Below are 20,123 nucleotides of genomic sequence, written 5' to 3' on the forward strand. Positions count from 1 at the left end.
TGTCGATCCCCGTCGATCTCTTGAGAATTGAACGAGAGCGATTTTTATCGACTACGGTTCTAACAATTTTCCTGGAAGTTTCCAACGGAAAAGGCGATCAAAACAAAAGGAAAGGCGTTTTACCATCACGGGCAGAAGATTCACTGCTGCGCCATGGAAAGGAATTCGAGGAAATGTCAATTCTCGTCTCTGAGACCTGCTGCAACTGTCTTCTTACTCTCCCTCGGCGTGTGGTCAAAAAACCTCAAAAGCTCACATGCAAAACGACACAGATAGCAACTGCTTTCCTCTTTCCTCCCACTTTAAAAGAGGAAGAGGGAGGAAGAGAAAGCGAGGGAGGAAAAGGTTTGTGGAGAATCAGAGAAAGTCTGTGCTGCACTACTGCAAGCTAGGCGCTTATATACGCTGACGCTTTGGCTTTCTTTCCGCCGCCGCTTGGTTCTCAGCTTCTGGTCAGGCATGGGTGGGCACTCCTGCTGCTACAAGCAGAAGCTCAGGAAGGGCCTCTGGTCGCCTGAGGAAGATGAGAAGCTCATCAAACACATTACCAAGTACGGCCATGGCTGCTGGAGCTCGGTTCCCAAGCTAGCAGGTAACTAGTTAGGTGCGACCTTGTTTTAGTTTGGTCAGGGTTGGGTGATTTAATGCTCGCTCGACGAATGGCATGCCATGGCAGGGCTCCAGAGGTGTGGGAAAAGTTGCAGGTTGAGGTGGATTAATTACTTGAGGCCTGACCTCAAGAGAGGTACATTCTCGCAGCAAGAAGAAGAACTCATAATTGAGCTCCATGCCGTGCTGGGAAACAGGTACTTGAGCTTTGAGATCGCGAGTCGTTGTCGCCCTCCTCGTCGTCGTCGTCGGCGGCGGCGGCGGCGGCGGCGGCGAAGGGTTGATTTTTTTTTTTTTTTAATTTTTGTTGATGGCGGAGGGGGATTGTGTTTCAGGTGGTCGAAGATTGCGGCGCACTTGCCGGGGAGGACGGACAACGAGATCAAGAACTTGTGGAATTCGTGCATCAAGAAGAAGCTGAAGCAGCGAGGGATCGATCCCAGCACCCACCAGCCGGTGGCCGACAGCGCGGTGGCTAGCAGCGAGAAGAACTCGGGCGCGTCGAGCGACCCCCGAGTCCCCGTGGCGGCCAACGCGGAGGCGGGGGGGCTGCTTGAGCAGCTGACGCCGTCGGCGGCGGAAGAGAGCATCACGTCGCGGCCGGGGAAAGAGGTGTTCTCGGACCAGTTCCTGGTGGGCCACGAGGCTGCGGCCTCGAGCGGACGCTCTTCGCTTGGGTTCTTCCCCTTCGGCCTCGCCGCCGCAGACTGCGTCGTCCAAAGCCACCTACTCTGGCCCAGCCATGACCTCGCAATGTCGGCCGCGGCGGTCTCCGCCTCGATTTTCTCGACCTCGGTGGCGGCTCCGACGCCTCCACCCGCGTGCCTCGACGGCGCCTCCATCGGGAGCTGGTACGAGGCGGATTGCTTCGCCGGCGGCCGCCGCAGCGTCGTGGAGGAAAGCAGAGGCGGCGGCGGCGGGGGGATGTTCCCATGGTCTGACCTGCCGACGTCCGACAAGGACATCCAGGCCCAGCTCGGAGGCGAGGGCGAGGGAGAGGAGCTCAAGTGGTTGGAGTACCTCCATGGCGCGCTTCCCCCGCCGTTGCAACCGGCGCAGACTGCTCCGTTCGGGGCGGGAACCCAATTCGCCGCGAGTTGCCTGAGCAATTGGCAGCAGAGCCAACAATTTCTGCTGGAGCAGCAGCAGATTCAAGCTCCGGAGATTTACGGCAAGGATTTCCACCACCAAATCTGGAATCCAAACCTATCAAAACCTCAAATTTAGAAGATTTGAAGCAATAAAATCTTCAAAAAACTGTAAAAGGTTAGTGAACATCACGCACAGAGTGCTCCAAAACCCAAAGCTCGCATCTCCTTTTTCTCCTCCTCTTTCTTATTCTTCTTTTTTTTTCTGGATTTTTATTCTTCTATATTCTTGTTTTCACTTGAATAATTGTTGTATCTTGTGGCCAAAAAATTCAAGTTTCTATCATCTACCTAGTTTTTTTTCTTCATTGGAGCATCTTAATCAGCAAAATCTTCACAAAAGCTGTCAAAGCAATTGATTCCTTCTACTAAATATTGATTGATTGAATCGCATCTTTTGTAATTTTATAATTTTTTTTTTTTGGATTGGTTCTATTTAATATATTTATAGTTCATAAAAAAACAATGAAGAACAGAGAATTTTGTGTTTTTCATTTGACTCTTCCAAAAAAAAAGAAAAAAAAAAGTTGCTTGTCCATTTTGTGTTAATAGTTCACCTGGTCGGAACTGTACTGTATGATCATTAAAAAGTGATCCTAGGTAGTCAGATTCTTGTGTCACTCGTACTAAAAATTGATGGGTAAAAAAAGGACTTTCAGACTTGAAGAATTTTTTATATTTCAAATATTCAAATTTTATCCCATTAATTCTAGATAGACTGTTTTTCTTTAATTCATCTATCGCTGAATTTGAAGGATAATTTATGAACGTCTATTTTCAAAATATTAATCTAAATTCGAACTCTCTTCTTTCATATTTCTTTTAAATTCTATTTATTAGGGAGGAGAAAATATAAATTATAAACAAAGATTCTTGTGAAAAATTTTCGTTCTATTTACTTTTCAATAGATGAGCTATTTTCTTTTATTTACTAACTAGGCAGAAGGAATTGCGAATTCGATGACTAATTTTTATTATTTTTTATCTGTCCAAATTAGATGGAAAATTATTTCCTCCTCTAAACTCTCTACTTGCTTTGATCTAACTGAGTCCACATGAAATAATGACTTTACGTCTGACAACCTTGGGCGTGGAGTCGATGGCTCTACTAGAGGAAGCGATCTCGCGTGGCTTGTGACGTCGCGAGCAAGAGGTCGCCTTGCGTGATGACGAATGGTGGTGCCGTGAGCGAGAGGTCGAAATTTGAGAATAAATGTAAAGTCTAAAGAACTTTGGGAATTTATAAAGTTCCCCACTCCTATGCCATCCAACCAATTTTCCCATTTGCCAACAGATGGTGATAAATTTATACATGTTTTTTCAGCAATAACTAAAGTCTAAAGAAAATATAAAGCAATAAGTAAAAGACTAACAAAATAATGAGAAATAAAAAAGTGACGAAATACTTAAACTAAGCATCCTATTAAATGACACCTATTAGTAGAGGACGAACTTTGGGAATAAATAAAATTTGATTAGCGATAAATAGATTAGTGAAGAACTTATTTCAATTCTGCTATAATTAAGAAAAAAAACTTGTATGGTAATCTAATCACGCACCTAATTTTTATAAATATCTAAATCACACAAATATATTTATTTCTCAAAATATTTTTTGTTTTCTACCTTTATATTCTATTAGACTAACAACCGCTTATAGTTGAGTTTGTTGAGCAATCACAAAATTGAGGCATCAATTGGTCACGAAATCCTAATCAAATTTGATCACAAAATTATTATCAATTGACTATAAAATCACAGTCAGCCTTGGTCGTTGATGCGGCAATAAAAGGGGGCCCATCCAGTACGAGGTTAACTGTCGAGGTGAAGATCAAAATCAAGATGATCAACGCTAGAGTATCAAATTAAGGGCTCGCCTACAACGACCGATATAGGGTTGGTTGGGGTAATCAGTGTACAATCGACAAGAGACTACAACGGCCGGTCGAGTCAATCAGTGTCTAAGTGGGCCACCGTCTAGCTCGAAATAATATGGTAAGGCAGGCAGATGCTTAGTGCGAAGAGATAGGACGCTGAGGAGACCGAAGAGCTTGTCCGATCGGGAGGGACAAGCTACTACGCCTAGTCACCACAAGGGAGAGCAGTTGAGGCCGACAGAGCGAAGGAGTACCGGCCGAGCGGCTACCCCGCTCGACCAAGTAGCAGGACCATTGTTATATCTCTCGATATTCTTTTGGGAGATAGTGTCACTGACACGAGGCATGGTCGACAGGCGGATCATACGGCGGAAGCTTCTACCGTCTTGTCATGGATATGCACTCTGTTAAAGTATGGTGTCAGAAGTACTTTCCTGACAAGTCTTTTCATATGACACATTGTAGAACGTGCTCATGCCTCGAGAGGCATGCACATCACCTACTATGGCTCTATATAAAGGGAGGTTCAAGCAATGGCAAAGGTACGCGTTATTACTGTTTGCACTTGTGTTACTGTTGCTCCACCTTCTGCTACACTTCCAGTGACTGACTTGAGCGTCGGAGGGCCAATGCCGGGGACCCCTTCCCGGGCTCGACATTAACGTTACTTGTTTTGCAGAGCGGGACGCGGTCTACATCCAATCAACACAGCAGCCACATCCCCAGCTTGCCACCCTCTCGTTTTCAGACAGGATCATTTTGGTGTCGTCTGTGAGAACGTAGCCTGCATCTGAAATGAGAAGATGGAGGACGCTGGACAACTCACCACGGTGACGCTGACAAAGGAGGAGCTCGATATGCTTATACAAGCCCGAGAGACAATGATAGTGGACAACAACAACAACAAGCGCTGGCTGAACGCCAAGCACATGAGCCCTGCGACATCATTGGCAGGGCACCAAGCAGAATATAGAGACCAGGCGAAGTATGTATCTGTTCGGGGACAAAACAAGAAGCCAACTGGCACATATGGAGAGATACCCAATGCGCCGATCTCCTTTCATCGAGCGTTGTTCCAGACTCCATCGGAGGAATGGAGCCAAGCGGATAAGGACCGGGGTCTTCCTCGGACGACGCACCCATTCGGGACGCAAGAAAGGGGAAGGCACCAAGGGACGATGATTCACCCGAGCTGATCAATCAACAATTCTCGCAGGAGATTCTGGAGGACCCTCTGCCGAGGCACTATACCCTGCTGGCGATCGAGGAATATAACGGAACTACCGATACAAACGACCACTTGGCCAAGTTCGACAATGCGGCCACACTTCATTAGTACACCAACAGGGTGAAGTGTCAGGTCTTCCTCACCACCCTTTCAAGATTAGTACAACATTGGTTCAAGAGATTGCCGAATTGGTCAATCCACAACTTCAAGGACTTCGAAGCGGTGTTTCTACACCACTTCTCCAATAGTCGCCGCCACCAAAAGACAAGCATCAATATGTTCTCCTTGAAACAAGGGCCTAGAGAGGCACTAAGAGTCTACCTCCAGTGCTTCAACTAGGTGACCATGGATATTCCCTCGATCTCTGCAAAAGTATTGGTGAACGCCTTCTCCCAAGGCCTCCCCAAAGGGGAGTTCTTCCAATAACTCATCCGAAAGTCGCTGAGGGATTTCGACCACCTGCTTAGTGTTAGTCCTTTGGCGACCGACTAGAGGAAGGATGAATAGGCTGCATAATAAAACAAAAAGACCTTCCTCTACTTATAGCTTTATCAAAATAAACACTGGCATAAAAAGGAAAAGGCTCAGAAAGAATTACTTAGTTACAACTGGAGAGGTTGTTAATCCAAGGAAGATGAAAAGTTCAGTAAAAATCTCCTCTAGACAGAGAAGTCTTTTATAGCAATTAAATCTCACAAATAGAAACCTAAACTCAAAAGTAATCAATTATAAGTGTTGTCTTTAGCATCTAGGACCAGGGCTATATTTATAGCCCTGGTCGGGGCGCCTGGAAGGGTTCCAGCCACCTGGAGGGGGGGATAAAACTTTATCCCCGTCGCAACGGATCACGTTTGACGCGTTCCAGATACAAATCACCCGGACCAAGAAAGTCAACATCTTGTTGACTTTTAGTCCCAATCTTCTGCTCGCCTTGGTCTGGGTCTTCCGCTCCGGCTTCGCTCGCTTGGGTGATCTCAATCATCCGGAATAGGGCTCACCTGAACCCAACTTTCGGCCTTCGAGCAATCTTCCGCTCCGGCTTCTCGTCGCTCGGAAACTCCGCGCGCCTCCTTCTTGTCCGCCCACGTACTCTTCCGCAATACCTCATCCCTCAGACGCACCGAGCCCGTCGGCTCTCTTCCGTGCCATCCTTCTCACTAGCTACGTCTTTTACCCCACTTCTTATACTCCTAAGTTCCTGCACACTTAGACAAATGAGTTTAAACCAATAGAATCTAATCATGACTTGGTTGATCATATCAAAACTACCTTGGGGGTACTAACAATCTCCCCCTTTTTGATATGATCAACCCAAGTTAAGTTGGGACAAACAAACATAAAGAAATAAGAAGGTAATAAATTTGTAAAAAATTAAATTACCCTTCCCCCTAGACTTAATCTTTCCTTCTCCCTCTTTGATCACATTAAATAGGATACTTTTAAAATGATTTCAGAAATTTTAAATTTAAAGTAAAACTCTTAAGTAAAATTTGAAGTTTTAGTAAAATTTGCATCTTGAAAAAGTTTTCTAACAGAAAAATTTCAAAAGATAAAAAATGTTTAGATAAGATTTCATAGAAAAAATAATTTTGCTAAAGTAACTCTAACAAATATAATTAAGTAAATTTTTAATGATCAGAAATTTTGATAGATAATTTAAAGTATTTTTATAACTACTAAATGTTTAACAGTTAGTTAATTAAATACTTATTCAATAATCAGTTTCTAGGCTGTGGCAAGGTACTAGACCTTTTTGAATATTGGAATAACAATCACTTTCTAGACAAAGTCTTTTAAAGAAATTCAATATTTAATTTACTCTCTGAAAGCCCTAAGTCCAAAAAAAATAATTAACTTAAGCATGTTTTTGGCATCCAATATAGGTTTCTTCTTATTGGGTTAATTAAAATTTTTTTGAGGAATATACTTTCTAGATAATTTTCTAATTTAATCCTTATGATTTTTGAGGTACCAATTAAGTCCTAAATAATTTCTAAAATTAAAAGGAATAAACTTTGAGCATGTTTCAAATTTTCTATTTTCTATTTCCTTTTTCCATTTTTTATTTTCTAAGTTTATTTTGTTGAAATCTTCTAATCGACAAGAACCAGCTAAGGTTGATTTAAATCTTTATTTTCTTTCTCTAATTTGCAGTAATTTTTTTAAAATAATTTTATAAATGCAAACATTTTATCCGGAGGTAGAGATCGTACCTGTCTTACCTTGTCGATTCCGCAATCTGAAGCTCCCCATGAAGTATTGCTTTCTTCCGATGCTGCTCCCCCTTCATTGATGCTTTCGATGCTTATTCGGATGAGCTTGCTTCGTCTTTGTCTTCTTGGTGACTTGCTACTAGCACAAGTCCGACAAGGGCTTCTATCTCTGATTCGGATGACGTATCGTCCCATGTTGCTTTTAGATTATGTTTGGGTCGAGCTGACTTCTTGTTCTTTTCTTTGTCCTTGTCCTTGCTCTTCAACTTTGGATAGTTATCTTTAACATGTCTTTCTTCATTACAATGGTAGCATCTTACTTTTCTTTTTCTTTTTGTACTCTGCACTTGATTAAATTTATTAGATTTAAATAATTTTAAAAAATTTCTTACCATGAGCGTTGTTTCATCGTCATCGAGAGACGATTTAGACTCTCGTTCATCCATCTTTGCCTTTAAGGCTATGTTGTGCTTTGACTCCTTCTTCAGATCTACACATCTTGTATCATGGACTTCAAATGTTAAAAATAATTCTTCTAAAGTAGTTAATTCTATATCCTTAGATATATAATAAGCATTTACTAACGATGCCCATTCAGTATTTTTAGGGAATGCGTTAAGCGCGTACCTTAGCGAATCTCGGTTGCTTACCTTTTATCTAAGATTCGTGAGTCTGGTGATGAGCTCCTTGATCCTTGAGTGAAGGTGTGCAACGATTTCACCTTCTTCTAGTTTGATGTTGCTGATCTGGTTTCTGAGCAAAACTCGTCTCGCGAGTTTCGCTTCCGAGGTTTCTTCATGTAGTTCCAGGAATTTCTCCCAGAGCTCCTTGGCAGACTCGTAGGCTCCGATCCGATTGACTTCTTGTGGTGGTAAAACGCTTAGCAGATGGAACTCTATTTTGCTGTTTGCCACGAAATCGACTTGCTCCTTCTTAGACCATTGATATTTTTCTTTACCTTCGGGTGCTACAAAACCAAATTCTATTATTAAAAGTAAATCAAAATCTATCTTAAAGAATACCTCCATCATTTTCTTCTAGCTCATGAATTCCCCCTCGAACTTTGGTGAGAAGATGCTCGGTCCGACCATCTTGAGTGCTTCATTTGGCGATTAGTCCTCCTGAAGCTGTTGGGCTCTGATACCACTTGTTGGTCCCTTGGTGATCGGCTAGAGGGAGGGTGAATAACTTTCACAATAAAACGAAAAGACCTTCCTCAACTTATATCTTTATCAAAATAAACACTAGCATAAAAAGGAAGAGGCTCAGAAAGAATTACCTAGTTACAACCGGAGAGGTTGTTAATCCAAAGAAGATAAAAAGCTCAGTAAAAATCTCCTCTGGGCGGAGAAACCTCTTACAGTAATTAAATCCCACAACTAGAAAGCTAAACTCAAAAGTAATCGATTACAAGTGTTATCTTTAGCTTCTAGCACCAGGGCTGTATTTATAGTCCTAGTCGGGGCACCTAAAAGGGTTCCAGGCGCTTAGAGCGTGATAAAACTTTATCCCTGTTGCAACGGATCATGTTTGATGTGTTCCGGATAAAAATCCTGGTCCAGGCGTTCGGAAGGGTTTTGGGCGCTAAGAGTCCGGCGAGTCTAGGCGCCCGGACTGGGTCCGGGCACCTGGACTAAGAAAGTCAACATCCTGTTGACTTTTGGTCCCGATCTTCCACTCCGATTTCGCTCGCCTTGGTCTGGGTCTTCCGCTCCAGCTCCGCTCACTTGGGTGATCTCGGCTATCCGAAATATGGCTCACCCAAACCCAACTTCCGACCTTCGAGCAATCTTCCGCTCCGGCTTCTCGTCCCTTGGAAACGTCGTGCGCCTCCTTCTCGTCCACCCACGTACTCTTCCGCAACACCTCGCCCCTCAAACGACCCAAACTTGTCATCTCTCTTCCATGCTATCCTTCTCGCTAGCTGCATATTTTACCCAACTTCATGTGCTCCTAAGTTCCTGCACATTTAGACACAGGGGTTAAAAACCAACAGGACCTAACCTGACTTAGTTGATCATATCAAAACTACCTTGGGATACTAACACTTAGGAGGGCCACGGAATATATAAACATAGACGAAGCTTTAGCGGCCAGAAGAAAGGAGGCGTCTGCCGAGCCCACAGCAGCGCTCGAGCGGCGACCATCGAGCAGCCATCAACCCCCAAAGAGGCCTCGATCCGAGGGAGCATAATCACACCACGAGCCCTGGACGCATGCCATGCAACATGTGGTAGCCGGTCGTCCAAAGGCTGCAAAAAGAAAGGCATGGAAGTCACTATTATGCTCCTTCCATCAGTCGACGACACACAACACGCACGACTGCTATGATCTTACTTTGATTGCAAGTCGACTGACCTCTCGAGGATATCGTCTTCGATCACCATCACTCGATCGACATCACAGACGCTAATTAGCCGGTCGGAGGGAGGAAGAGAGAGGGGCGTCTGAGTGGCGCCATCATTAGCCCTAGTGAAGGAACAATGCGAGTTCCACCCAAGCTTCTGCTGAGCGGAATAGACCCTCGGCTCAGGAGAAAGAAAATAGGAGCAACGCTGCTCAGGGAGAAATTGGAATGATTGCTGGTGGGTCGACTGGCGATGATTCCAACCGAGCAAGGAAATCGCACGCTCAGCGGCTGAAGATCCACGTTGTGGGGTGCAACAAGGAGAAAGCCGAAGGACCTGAAATAAGCTTCGTCCCTCGAGACTTAGAGGGAGTGGAGATCCCTCACGAAGATGCCTTTATCATCCGAGTGGTAATTGCTAATTATACGATTCATCGAACCTCTGTTAATACAGGGAGCTCGGTGAGTATTATATTCAAGAAGGCGTTCGACCAGCTACAAATCGACCGGGACGAGTTGCAGCCAATGATGAACCCACTATACGGCTTCACAGGCAACGAAGTGTTGTCGATCGACCAGGAATGACTGGTCATTTTGCTCGGAGAGAACCCGCTCAGGAGGACCAGGACCACGAACTTCATTGTGGTTGATGCGTCGTCCGCCTATAAAGTCATACTGGGCCTATCGACCCTCAATAAGTTTCGAGCAGTGGTATCCACATTCTGCTAGAAAATTAAGTTTATGGTGGACAACGAGGTCAACTAAGTCAAGGGCAACTAGTTGGCCACTCGGCAATGCTACGCCGAGATGGTCAAGTCCGAAGCAAGGGCTACTCAGAAGAACCAACGCTTAGAGGTGAACGCCATCATGAAGGAGCCCCCCACACTGATCTACGAGGAGAAGGAGGAGGTCTAGATCCACACTAGCTAATCAGAGGCAAGGTGTGTGGATAAATCTAGACATACTTGTATAAGTGTATGTCTTATGGATGCAGGAAGAGAATAAATAAAAATCCAAAGTGTTCCAAGCTCTTGTGCCAATCAGCTAAGATAAAAGTCAAGCGGCGACTTTAAACCTAAGTTTTTAGAATAGTCAAGTAACGACTATAAATCCCAGTCTTCGTCAACAGTCGAGCGGCAATTTTAAATCCAAGTCTTTGTTAACAGTCGAGCGGCAACTTTAAACCTCTGTCTTCACCGACAGTTGAGCGGCGACTTAAACCCTAGTCTTCATTGACAGTCGAGCGACGACTTTAAACCCAAGTCTTCACCGACAGTCGAGCGACGACTTTAAATCCAAGTCTTCGTCAATAGTTTAGCGGCGACTTTAAACCCTGATCTTCGTCGACAGTCGAGCAACGACTTTAAACCCAAGTCTCCACCAACAGTCGAGCGGTGACTTTAAACCCAAGTGATGCCGAGCAGAATATAGATTATTCTGAGGCATGATGTTTCAAAGGAATTAACGAGAAAATAAGAGAGAAATAACGAAATAAGTAAGCTAAGCTAGATTTTAAAAAAAACTTTCTAAAAAAAAACAAGAGTGGGAATAAAAGAATAAAAGAGATGTAGCAGTAACGTGACTTAAGCAAAACCAATTGATTCAATATCAAAATAACTTTTCCTAAACATCATTATATAAGCATAGGTTTATATAGTTCTCAAAACTCTAAAAAAAATATAAACGGGACAATAACAAACTAGACTTATTACTTAAGATTTAGGACAAATTTGTTGGTGCAATATCCCTTAGGTTAAGGTTGACTGGTTTGACCAAGCTTGAGTCTTGGTCATAGTTTCGATGTTTGACAATACATGTAGACACATGGACAATGCAGGTGCAGTTGTTCATATGGGGAGATTCTGATCAGGGACTGATCAGTGTGAATGAAGAAGAGTCAAGTAGGTCAAAAGTGACCGGATACCTGACTGGAAAGTCCTAGTGAGTGAAGCTGGGCAGAAGGAAATCCTGGTGAGTGAAGCCAGGTGAAAGTCCTAGTGAGTAAAGCTAGGTGAAAGCCCTGGTGAGTGAAGCCGAGCAAGGGAAAATCCAGATGTATCAAGGATGATCGGACATCTGGTGTTGGGAAGTCCAAGTAGGTCAAAGGATTGACTGGATACTTGGCACGAAGAGAAAAGTCCAAGTGGGTCAAAGGGATTGACCGGACACTTGGTGGGGAGTTCTGGCAGGTCAAGGGAGTGACCAGATGCTAGGTATGATGTACCAACAGGTCAAGGTTGACCGAATGTTGATTTGTGAGGCTTGGGACTTGGTTTTGGACAAAAACCAAGAGTTGGATCGATCCAGGCCTTTTCTAGCGAACAGAGAGCTTCTGAATCGATCAGTGGATCGATCCAGAGGTCCCAATCGATCAGCCAATCGATTGGGACGCTGCTGCTTCGCGCGATAAGCGCTGGATCGATCCGTGGATCGATCCAGGCATTTTTCCAGAGCACAGAGGCGCTCTGGATCGATTCGTGAATCGATCCAAAGCCTCCCCAATCGATTGGGAGTTTTCGAATCGATCGGGATCTGACCGTTGCGTCGTATTTAAGCTGCAGGCGGGCGTCTCCTTCAGCACTGCTTCACCGATTCATTTCAGATCTTCACCAGCTCCTCCACACCTCTTCTCAAGCTCGAGATCGCCAGTTCTTGAAGGTTCTTGGAGGTTCTTCCAAGTCAAGAGGCGGATCAAAGCAAGGAGAAGAAACTAGGGTTAGGGTTTTTGCACTCATTGTAAGCTTGTAAGCTTGTATTTCATTACCTTTCCCTTTCTTCTTGTATTGAGTCTTGTAGGGCTTCTCCGCCCTTGGTAGTTACCATAAAGGAGAGTTTTATTAGTGGAGGGTGTGTGTGTAGGTGTGGATCCTTGGACTAGTCACCTCTCGTGAGGTGGATACCAATTAAACCAACCGTGTTAGCGTTGTATGTTGTTTCTCTGTATTTCGGCTGTGCATTCTTGAAGAAACAAGCAACGACAAGCACACGATAAGCGCGAAGAGCTATTCACCCCCCCTCTAGCTACTTTTCGGTCCTAACAAGTGGTATCAGAGCAAGGCCGCTATTCACCGGAATCATCGCCGGAAGGGGCAAACAAAACAAGCAAAGCTAGAGGGTGTAGAAGTTGGAGTAAATTCATCAAAGTCAAAGAATTCAAGAAGCTCAACTTCAAGATGCAATTCCAAGATGGACTTGAATTTGATACAAGGGTGGCTCCACCGTACACATCCACAAGCTTCGATTCTTGGAAATCAAGAATAGAAAATTTTCTTATGATGGAGATAGAGCAATGGTTTGCTCTAATGGAAGGCTTCAAGACTCCAACAAACTCAAAGGGCAAAGTTCTCAAGAAAAACAAATGGAGCTTGAAGCAAATTCAAAGGAGCGAGGCAAATGATAAAGTGACTAAACTTTTGGTCAACTTATTGCCTAGCCACATTTTGGCTCAAATCGGAGAATTTGAAGATGCAAAGGAATTATGGAGTAAATTGGCAAAGCTTCATGAAGAGATCCCCTCCACTGTACAAGAGCAAGAAGAATCCAGAGAGGGTGACTCTTTGGAGCAAGACCAAGAGGAGGACTCCGAGGTTGAGAGATGCTCAACCTCCGAAGAAGAAGTCCAAGAAGAAGCTTCATCTTCAAGGGAGTGCAATGAAGAGAACAAGGAGGGAGCATACTCCTTGTTCCATGTACAAGATGATGAAGCCTCCACCTCTAGGATTGAGGGGGAGTGTAGATCAATGAACCCGGAGCAAGAAGAGGCCTCCACATCCGGGTCAAGTGAAGAAGAAGAAGATGGTTCCACCTCCAAAATTCAAAAAATATCAAATGGAGGAGCAAGTGTCATCCCTACACAAGCAGGTATAAATGTTCCAATTAAAAATAAAGATCATATAATATGTTTTGAGTGCAGGGAAAGTGGCCACTACAAGAGCAAGTGTCCCAACTTGGCCAAGAAAAAGGGTCAAGTGACATAAAAGGGCAAGGAGAAGCCCAAGGAGACCATCCCCGGGACAAAGAAGAGCAAGGAGCACATTGTGTGCTTCTTGTGTCAACAAAAAGGGCATTACCGAAGTCAATGCTCCAAGGGGAAGAAGATGGTCAAGGCTCAAGGAGGCACTAGTCAAGGGGGAGCCTCCAAGGTAAGGAAGAAGGTAACATTTATTGAGCCTACCCCTTTACGTTATGGTAAAAAGCATGATAGTTCTAATTTCTATCATCTTAACGCAATTTACCATAAGAATAGAAAGCATGAGGGCATTAAGGAAAAGCATGTGACCCTACATGCCAAGACTACCCAACCTAAGGTTAGGAAGGTAGATAGACATTTGGGCACGAACACTAAGGATAATAGATACAAGCCCAAGAATAAAAATGCTCATGGATCAAATGAAAAATCAAATACTAAGGACTTAGTGAGGGAAAATCAAGTCTTGAGGTCAAGGCTTGATAAAATGGAAAAGACCCTAAAAAGGATGGAAAATATCCTAAAAGGGCAAAATGAGCATAGCCTAGGTCTAGGAGCACAAAGGTCATCTAATTGCCATAGAGGTTTAGGATACAAACCAAAGGCCAAGAAGGATGTAATTTCCTACCATAGAGTTACATATAGTTATGGAACCAATCCTAGGTCTAATGGGCAAGCCAAAAATACTAGGGAGGTCATCCCTAAGAGTATTTTTGCAATAAATGTGACTAGGGCTTCTAAGAAGTCTAAGAAAGTCACAAATAAGGTCACAAGGGAAGGAATCCCTAGAGTTGACCTAGAAAAGGTGACCAAGGCCTCTAAGAAGCCAAACAAGGTCACTAAGAAGGTATCTAGGGAAGTTATCCCTAGTGAGTACCTAGAGCATACAAGGAGCACCAATAGGTTTTGGATTCCTAGGAGCATCGTCTCTACCCCATAGATGGGCTAAAGAGTGTCAACTCTAAGAAGAAGGGTAGTTAACCCAACTTTGAAGAAATTGACACTCAAGGAGCATTTTCAAGGTTATTATTAACCTTTGAAAATGAAATGGAATTATTATTTACTCCTTGAAAGAGTAAAATGTGCCTAATGGTGGAAAAATTGATTTTATCTTAAAATAGCATAAATTGGGAAACCTAGAGAAATACCAAGTTGGGATTTTGGTATTCTCTTGAAAATTTAAGGCAATCCGGGCCTTGATTTATGTGATTACTCTTGAGGAAAAATGGAATGTGCCAACATTTGAGGATATGCTTAATTTTTAAGTGGCATAAATATATCAAGAGAAATAGATATTTCAATTTAGGTTTTGGCATTTCTTTGAAGCATTTAGGGCAATCTAGGTTTAAAGTTTTAAGTTAAAACAAGTGGTGTATTTTGAGTTAGCTAAGTAGTTAAAGATACTTAGATAGGTAATCTAGGTATATTTTATCTATGCCAAACTTTGCCATGATTGGTTGCTCATCATATGCCATGACATAATGTCTATTTTTGCATTCATGTTTTATTATAAAAAATCCAAAAATACTATGTCATGACATTCATACATCATGTAGTTATAGGATATTTTCTTTTGAAAATTATTTCCTTTTGATGTATGCCATAACATAATCATGCATTAAGTTTAATTCCTAGTAAATTAAGGACAAATGGCATTTAACAACACTTATTAACAAGTAACATCCTAAGTGGATGTTCAATATCCACAAAATGCCTAGATAGATATGCATGATCCCTAGATTAGGGCAAAACCAAACTTTACATCTCACAAAGACAAATAAGATGACTTGTATGTGTTGTAGTGCACATTGGATACAAGTGAGATGTTAGGATGATGAACAAAACTCAAGATGTTGATTTAGTGCATTCGTTTGAGTTTTAAATTCATCAAAACACATATGTATGTGTGTTCCCATCATTGGGAAAGCTAATGTACAAGTCATGTGCATTAAGCCCAAGGAATGTGATGGGATATTGGTTTTGAAAATTATTTTAAAATGCTTTTGGAAAACCTTGGTGAAAGCTATCTTTTGATTGTAATCACCACTGAATAGTTAGACACAAACTTGGAGAAAACGCTAAAGTTTTAGCAAGTTTTCAAGCTTGTGTCAATATTTGAAAATATGATGTATTTTCATAGAAAACTATTTTTCCATGATAGTATATACCCTAAATAATGTCTACACAAATTTTTACGATTTTTGGATTTTTGTAGAATTTTCTAGGGGTTTCTGAAGTTGGCTGAATTTGAAATTCAGCAACTATCAGAGCTCCGATCGATCCATGGATCGATTGGAGTGCCTGAATCGATCAGTGGATCGATCTGGAAGGCAATTCTCGTTAGCAGAAGCTCGCTGGATCAATCCGCCGATCGATCTACACATACTGAATCGATCAGTGGATCGATTCAGCTAGATTCAATCGATTGGAACCCAACTCCAATCGATCCAGGATGCTGATTTTGGCTGAGAAGCCTGATTTCAGCATTTTGAACCTTGATTAGTCAATGTAACCATTCCAAACCCCTCAAAATACATTTGTATACATAAAAAGGGTGTTTTCATGTTGAAAAAAGGTTGGATTGGTAAAGGAAGACTAAATTGAAGTTTAGATTGAGGTTTGTTTCAAATTTTGAACATTTGAACCTCAAAACTTCTAAATTTGGGTTTCCTAAAGGTTTAGGGATTCCAAGTCATTGTTGGTGCAATGACAGAAGTTACTACCATGTCTTTAGGGGGAGGGACTCTTTAAAGACATGAAAAAAAAATTTCATGAACCTTGGAAGGTGGTTAACCTTCTTTTCAGAAAATGCTCATGAATGAGCGTTTGAACTTGAAATGGGGAGTGGATATCCTCATTATTTCAAGTGGTATTTCAAATGTAAGGAAAATGAAGGGTATGGGATCTTCATTATGATGTTGATCACGACCTTGAGAAACTCTTCAGGGGGAGAGTTTAAAAAGGGATAAAGGTTCAACGAGTGAAGTTGTAATAAATGATGAGTATCTCTTCCGAGGGAGAGATAGTGGTTGTTTGATGTGTGCCAATAGGGGGAGAATGTGTGGTTTAAGTTAGGCCTTCATTACCTATGGGGGAGGTCATAGGGGGATAATGAAGGGAACCAACATTCATACTTTGGCATGAAGAGAGTTAAGGCTGTGGGATTAGCTTAACTCAGAGTAGTCCTAACTTAAAGGTATTGTCAAACATCAAAAAGGGGGAGATTGTTGGTGCAATATCCCTTAGGTCAAGGTTGACTGGTTTGACCAAGCTTGAGTCTTGGTCATAGTTTCGATATTTGACAATACATGTAGACACATGGACAATGCAGGTGCAGTTGTTCATATGGGGAGATTCTGATCAGGGACTGATCAGTGTGAATGAAGAAGAGTCAAGTAGGTCAAAAGTGACCGGATACCTGACTGGAAAGTCCTAGTGAGTGAAGCTAGGCAGAAGGAAATCCTGGTGAGTGGAGCCAGGTGAAAGTCCTAGTGAGTGAAGCCAGGTGAAAGCCCTAGTGAGTGAAGCTAGGCAGAAGGAAATCCTGATGAGTGAAGCCAGGTGAAAGTCCTAGTGAGTGAAGCTAGGCAGAAGGAAATCCTGATAAGTGAAGCCAGGTGAAAGTCCTAGTGAGTGAAGCTAGGCAGAAGGAAATCCTGGTGAGTGAAGCCAAGTGAAAGTCCTAGTGAGTAAAGCTAGGTGAAAGCCCTGGTGAGTGAAGCCGGGCAAGGGAAAATCCAGATAGATCAAGGATGATCGGACATCTGGTGTTGGGAAGTCCAAGTAGGTCAAAGGATTGACTGGATACTTGGCACGAAGAGAAAAGTCCAAGTGGGTCAAAGGGATTGACCGGACACTTGGTGGGGAGTTCTGACAGGTCAAGGGAGTGACCAGATGCTAGGTATGATGTACCAACAGGTCAAGGTTGACCGAATGTTGATTTGAGAGACTTGGGACTTGGTTTTGGGTAAAAACCAAGAGCTGGATCGATCAGTGGATCGATCCAGGCCTTTTCTAGCAAACAGAGAGCCTCTGAATCGATCAGTGGATCGATCCAGAGGTCCCAATCGATCAGCCGATCGATTGGGACGCTGCTGCTTCGCGCGATAAGCGCTGGATCGATCCAGGCATTTTTCCAGAGCACAGAGGCGCTCTGGATCGATCCGTGAATCGATCCAAAGCCTCCCCGATCGATTGGGAGTTTTTGAATCGATCGGGATCCGACCGTTGCGTCGTATTTGAGCTGCAGGCGGGCGTCTCCTTCAGCACTGCTTCACCGATTCATTTCAGATCTTCACCAGCTCCTCTACAGCTCTTCTCAAGCTCGAGATCGCCAGTTCTTGAAGGTTCTTGGAGGTTCTTCCAAGTCAAGAGGTGGATCAAAGCAAGGAGAAGAAACTAGGGTTAGGGTTTTTGCACTCATTGTAAGCTTGTATTTCATTACCTTTCCCTTTCTTCTTGTATTGAGTCTTGTAGGGCTTCTCCGCCCTTGGTAGTTACCATAAAGGAGAGTTTTATTAGTGGAGGGTGTGTGTGTAGGTGTGGATCCTTGGACTAGTCACCTCTTGTAAGGTGGATACCAAGTAAACCAACCGTGTTAGCGTTGTATGTTGTTTCTCTGTATTTCGGCTGTGCATTCTTGAAGAAACAAGCAACGACAAGCACACGATAAGCGCGAAGAGCTATTCACCCCCCCTCTAGCTACTTTTCGGTCCTAACAAAATTAACTAACAAGACTTGGTTCCTAAAATTTAAGATAAAATTAAATATAATTAAAAAAATAAAAATTAACAAATAACTACTTAACAAAAAATCCAATTTGGATCTCCTCCTGCATTAGTCACCTGGAGTTGAAGAGAACTCGTCCTCGAGTTTAGGGTGGATGTATCCGGCTCCAGAGCACAATGACTTAGGTGTTTTATATTAAAAACATCACAAGTTTTAAATGACTAAGAAGACGCAACCTGTAGGAATTGTTATTATTCTTTTCTAGTATTTTGCAAGGTCAAATCTTTCGATCTTTGGGTTGGTTGTATTCACTAATAGGGAAACGATCACGAGTTAATACAGTCCAAACCATATCACCAACATAAAAAAGAACCTGACATCGATTCCAATCTACCCTAATCTTGTATTCAGTGTTGCTTTCTTGAATAGCCTGCTTAACTTGCTCATGAATAACTTGCAGATGCTCAGCCATCTCCTCATCCTTGGGGTTAGCTTGTCCTCGACGCGAAATAGGGACTAAATCTAGTTCCCCGGATGAGTTTCATCCATAAACAACTTCGAAAGGACTCAAATCAGTGATCCTATTCTTTTATCTGTTGTATGCGAATTCTTCTTGAGGTAAAACTAGATCCCATTGCTTCTGTTTGGTTCCTATGAGACATCTCAGAAGATTTCCTAAGCTCTGATTCACTACCTCGATTTGACCATCCGTCTGAGGGTGATTGGCGCTGCTGAAGTTTAGTTTCGTCCCTAGCTTTCCCCATAAAGTCTTCCAAAATTGACTGACAAATTTAGTATTATAATTTGAAGTAATAGTTTATGGAAAACTGTGTAAACGCACAATCTCTTTAAAGAAGAGGGGTGGCAACTTGAACAGCATCCATGGTTTTTCTGCATGCCACAGTGAGTCATCTTAGAGAATCGATCCACCACAACTAGAATAAAATCTGTAGTCCGTTAGGTGTGAGGTAAAGCCAATACGAAATCCATGCTAATCTTGCACCAAGGGGCTTCAGGAATTAGTAAGGGAGTATACAAACCAGTATTGGTGAGAGTTCCCTTAAATTGCTGATAGACAAAGCAACGATCCACGAAATGAGTTATGTCACTGGTTAGCTTGGGTCAATAGAAATCGAAAGAGATAAGGGCGAATGTCTTATCTCGGCTAAAGTGTCCTTCGTTATACAATTCACTGATAATGTGTTGCCTTAAGGAACAGTCCGGAATGCATAATCGTAGTCTATGAAATAGATAACCATTGTGCAAAATAAAGTCATTACGAAGATCATTATATACCTCCTGAAATATCTTGCCAAAAGAGGGATCATCAATATACATATCTGAGAAAGATCTAAAGCCAGAAACCCTAATGCTCATGGTAGTAAGCAAAGAAGAATGGCGGCTTAGAGAATCTACAACACGATTGAGACTCCCGGATTAATGCTTCAGTGTGAAGGTGAACTCCTGCAAGTAGTTTATCCACTTGGCGTGTCGACTACTCAGCTTGTGTGGGTCATTGATGTACTTCAAAGCCTCATGAACAAGATAAATTCCTTTTACACAAGATAATGACGCCTATGTTTCAAGGATTGCACAATAGCATAGAATTCTAAGTCATAAGTAGAGTAATTTTTCTTAGCACCAGATAGTTTCTCACTGAAAAAAGCAATAGGGTGTTCTGATTGACTTAGAACGCCACCAATGCCAATGCTAGATGCATCACAGTTTACTTCAAATAGTTTGTCGAATCTGGAAGTGCTAGAACGGGTGCTTCTGCCATCTTTTGCTTCACCAGTTGAAAACTAGTCGTAGCCGCTTCAGTCACTTAAACTCGTGCCCCTTCAGACACTTAGTGATAGGAGCAATTAAGGAGCTGGAATTCCGAATGAATCTGCGACAAAAAGAGGCTAATCCATGAAAACTTCCATGAGGCGCCTCTTGCGTTGTACCAGAGGTTTACCGAAAGTGGTCAACTCAGAAGGCAGTATCAAGGGTCATTCAAGACG

General features: G+C 42.8%; 1 protein-coding gene across 1 annotated transcript; it reads left to right on the top strand.

The window, feature by feature from the left end:
• The first annotated feature begins 311 nt into the window (after positions 1 to 311).
• On the top strand, positions 312 to 2,065 carry LOC121985614 (transcription factor MYB28-like). Its single transcript, XM_042539183.1, has 3 exons — positions 312 to 592; positions 677 to 806; positions 945 to 2,065. Exons 1-3 carry the CDS (start codon positions 460 to 462, stop codon positions 1,834 to 1,836), a joined length of 1,155 nt encoding a protein of 384 aa, XP_042395117.1. The 5' UTR covers positions 312 to 459; the 3' UTR covers positions 1,837 to 2,065.
• The last annotated feature ends 18,058 nt before the right edge of the window (positions 2,066 to 20,123 follow it).

Source organism: Zingiber officinale, chromosome 5B, assembly GCF_018446385.1.
Source record: "Zingiber officinale cultivar Zhangliang chromosome 5B, Zo_v1.1, whole genome shotgun sequence".
In the NCBI taxonomy this organism is placed as follows: Eukaryota; Viridiplantae; Streptophyta; class Magnoliopsida; order Zingiberales; family Zingiberaceae; genus Zingiber; species Zingiber officinale.

What these genes read in the sequence shown, in the direction of transcription:
- LOC121985614 (XM_042539183.1), top strand. Translation starts at nt 460, where the DNA reads ATGGGTGGGCACTCCTGCTGCTACAAGCAGAAGCTCAGGAAGGGCCTC. An exon ending in CTCGGTTCCCAAGCTAGCAG is followed by an intron (nt 593 to 676) that starts GTAACTAGTTAG and finishes ATGCCATGGCAG; the next exon opens with GGCTCCAGAGGTGTGGGAAA. An exon ending in CATGCCGTGCTGGGAAACAG is followed by an intron (nt 807 to 944) that starts GTACTTGAGCTT and finishes ATTGTGTTTCAG; the next exon opens with GTGGTCGAAGATTGCGGCGC.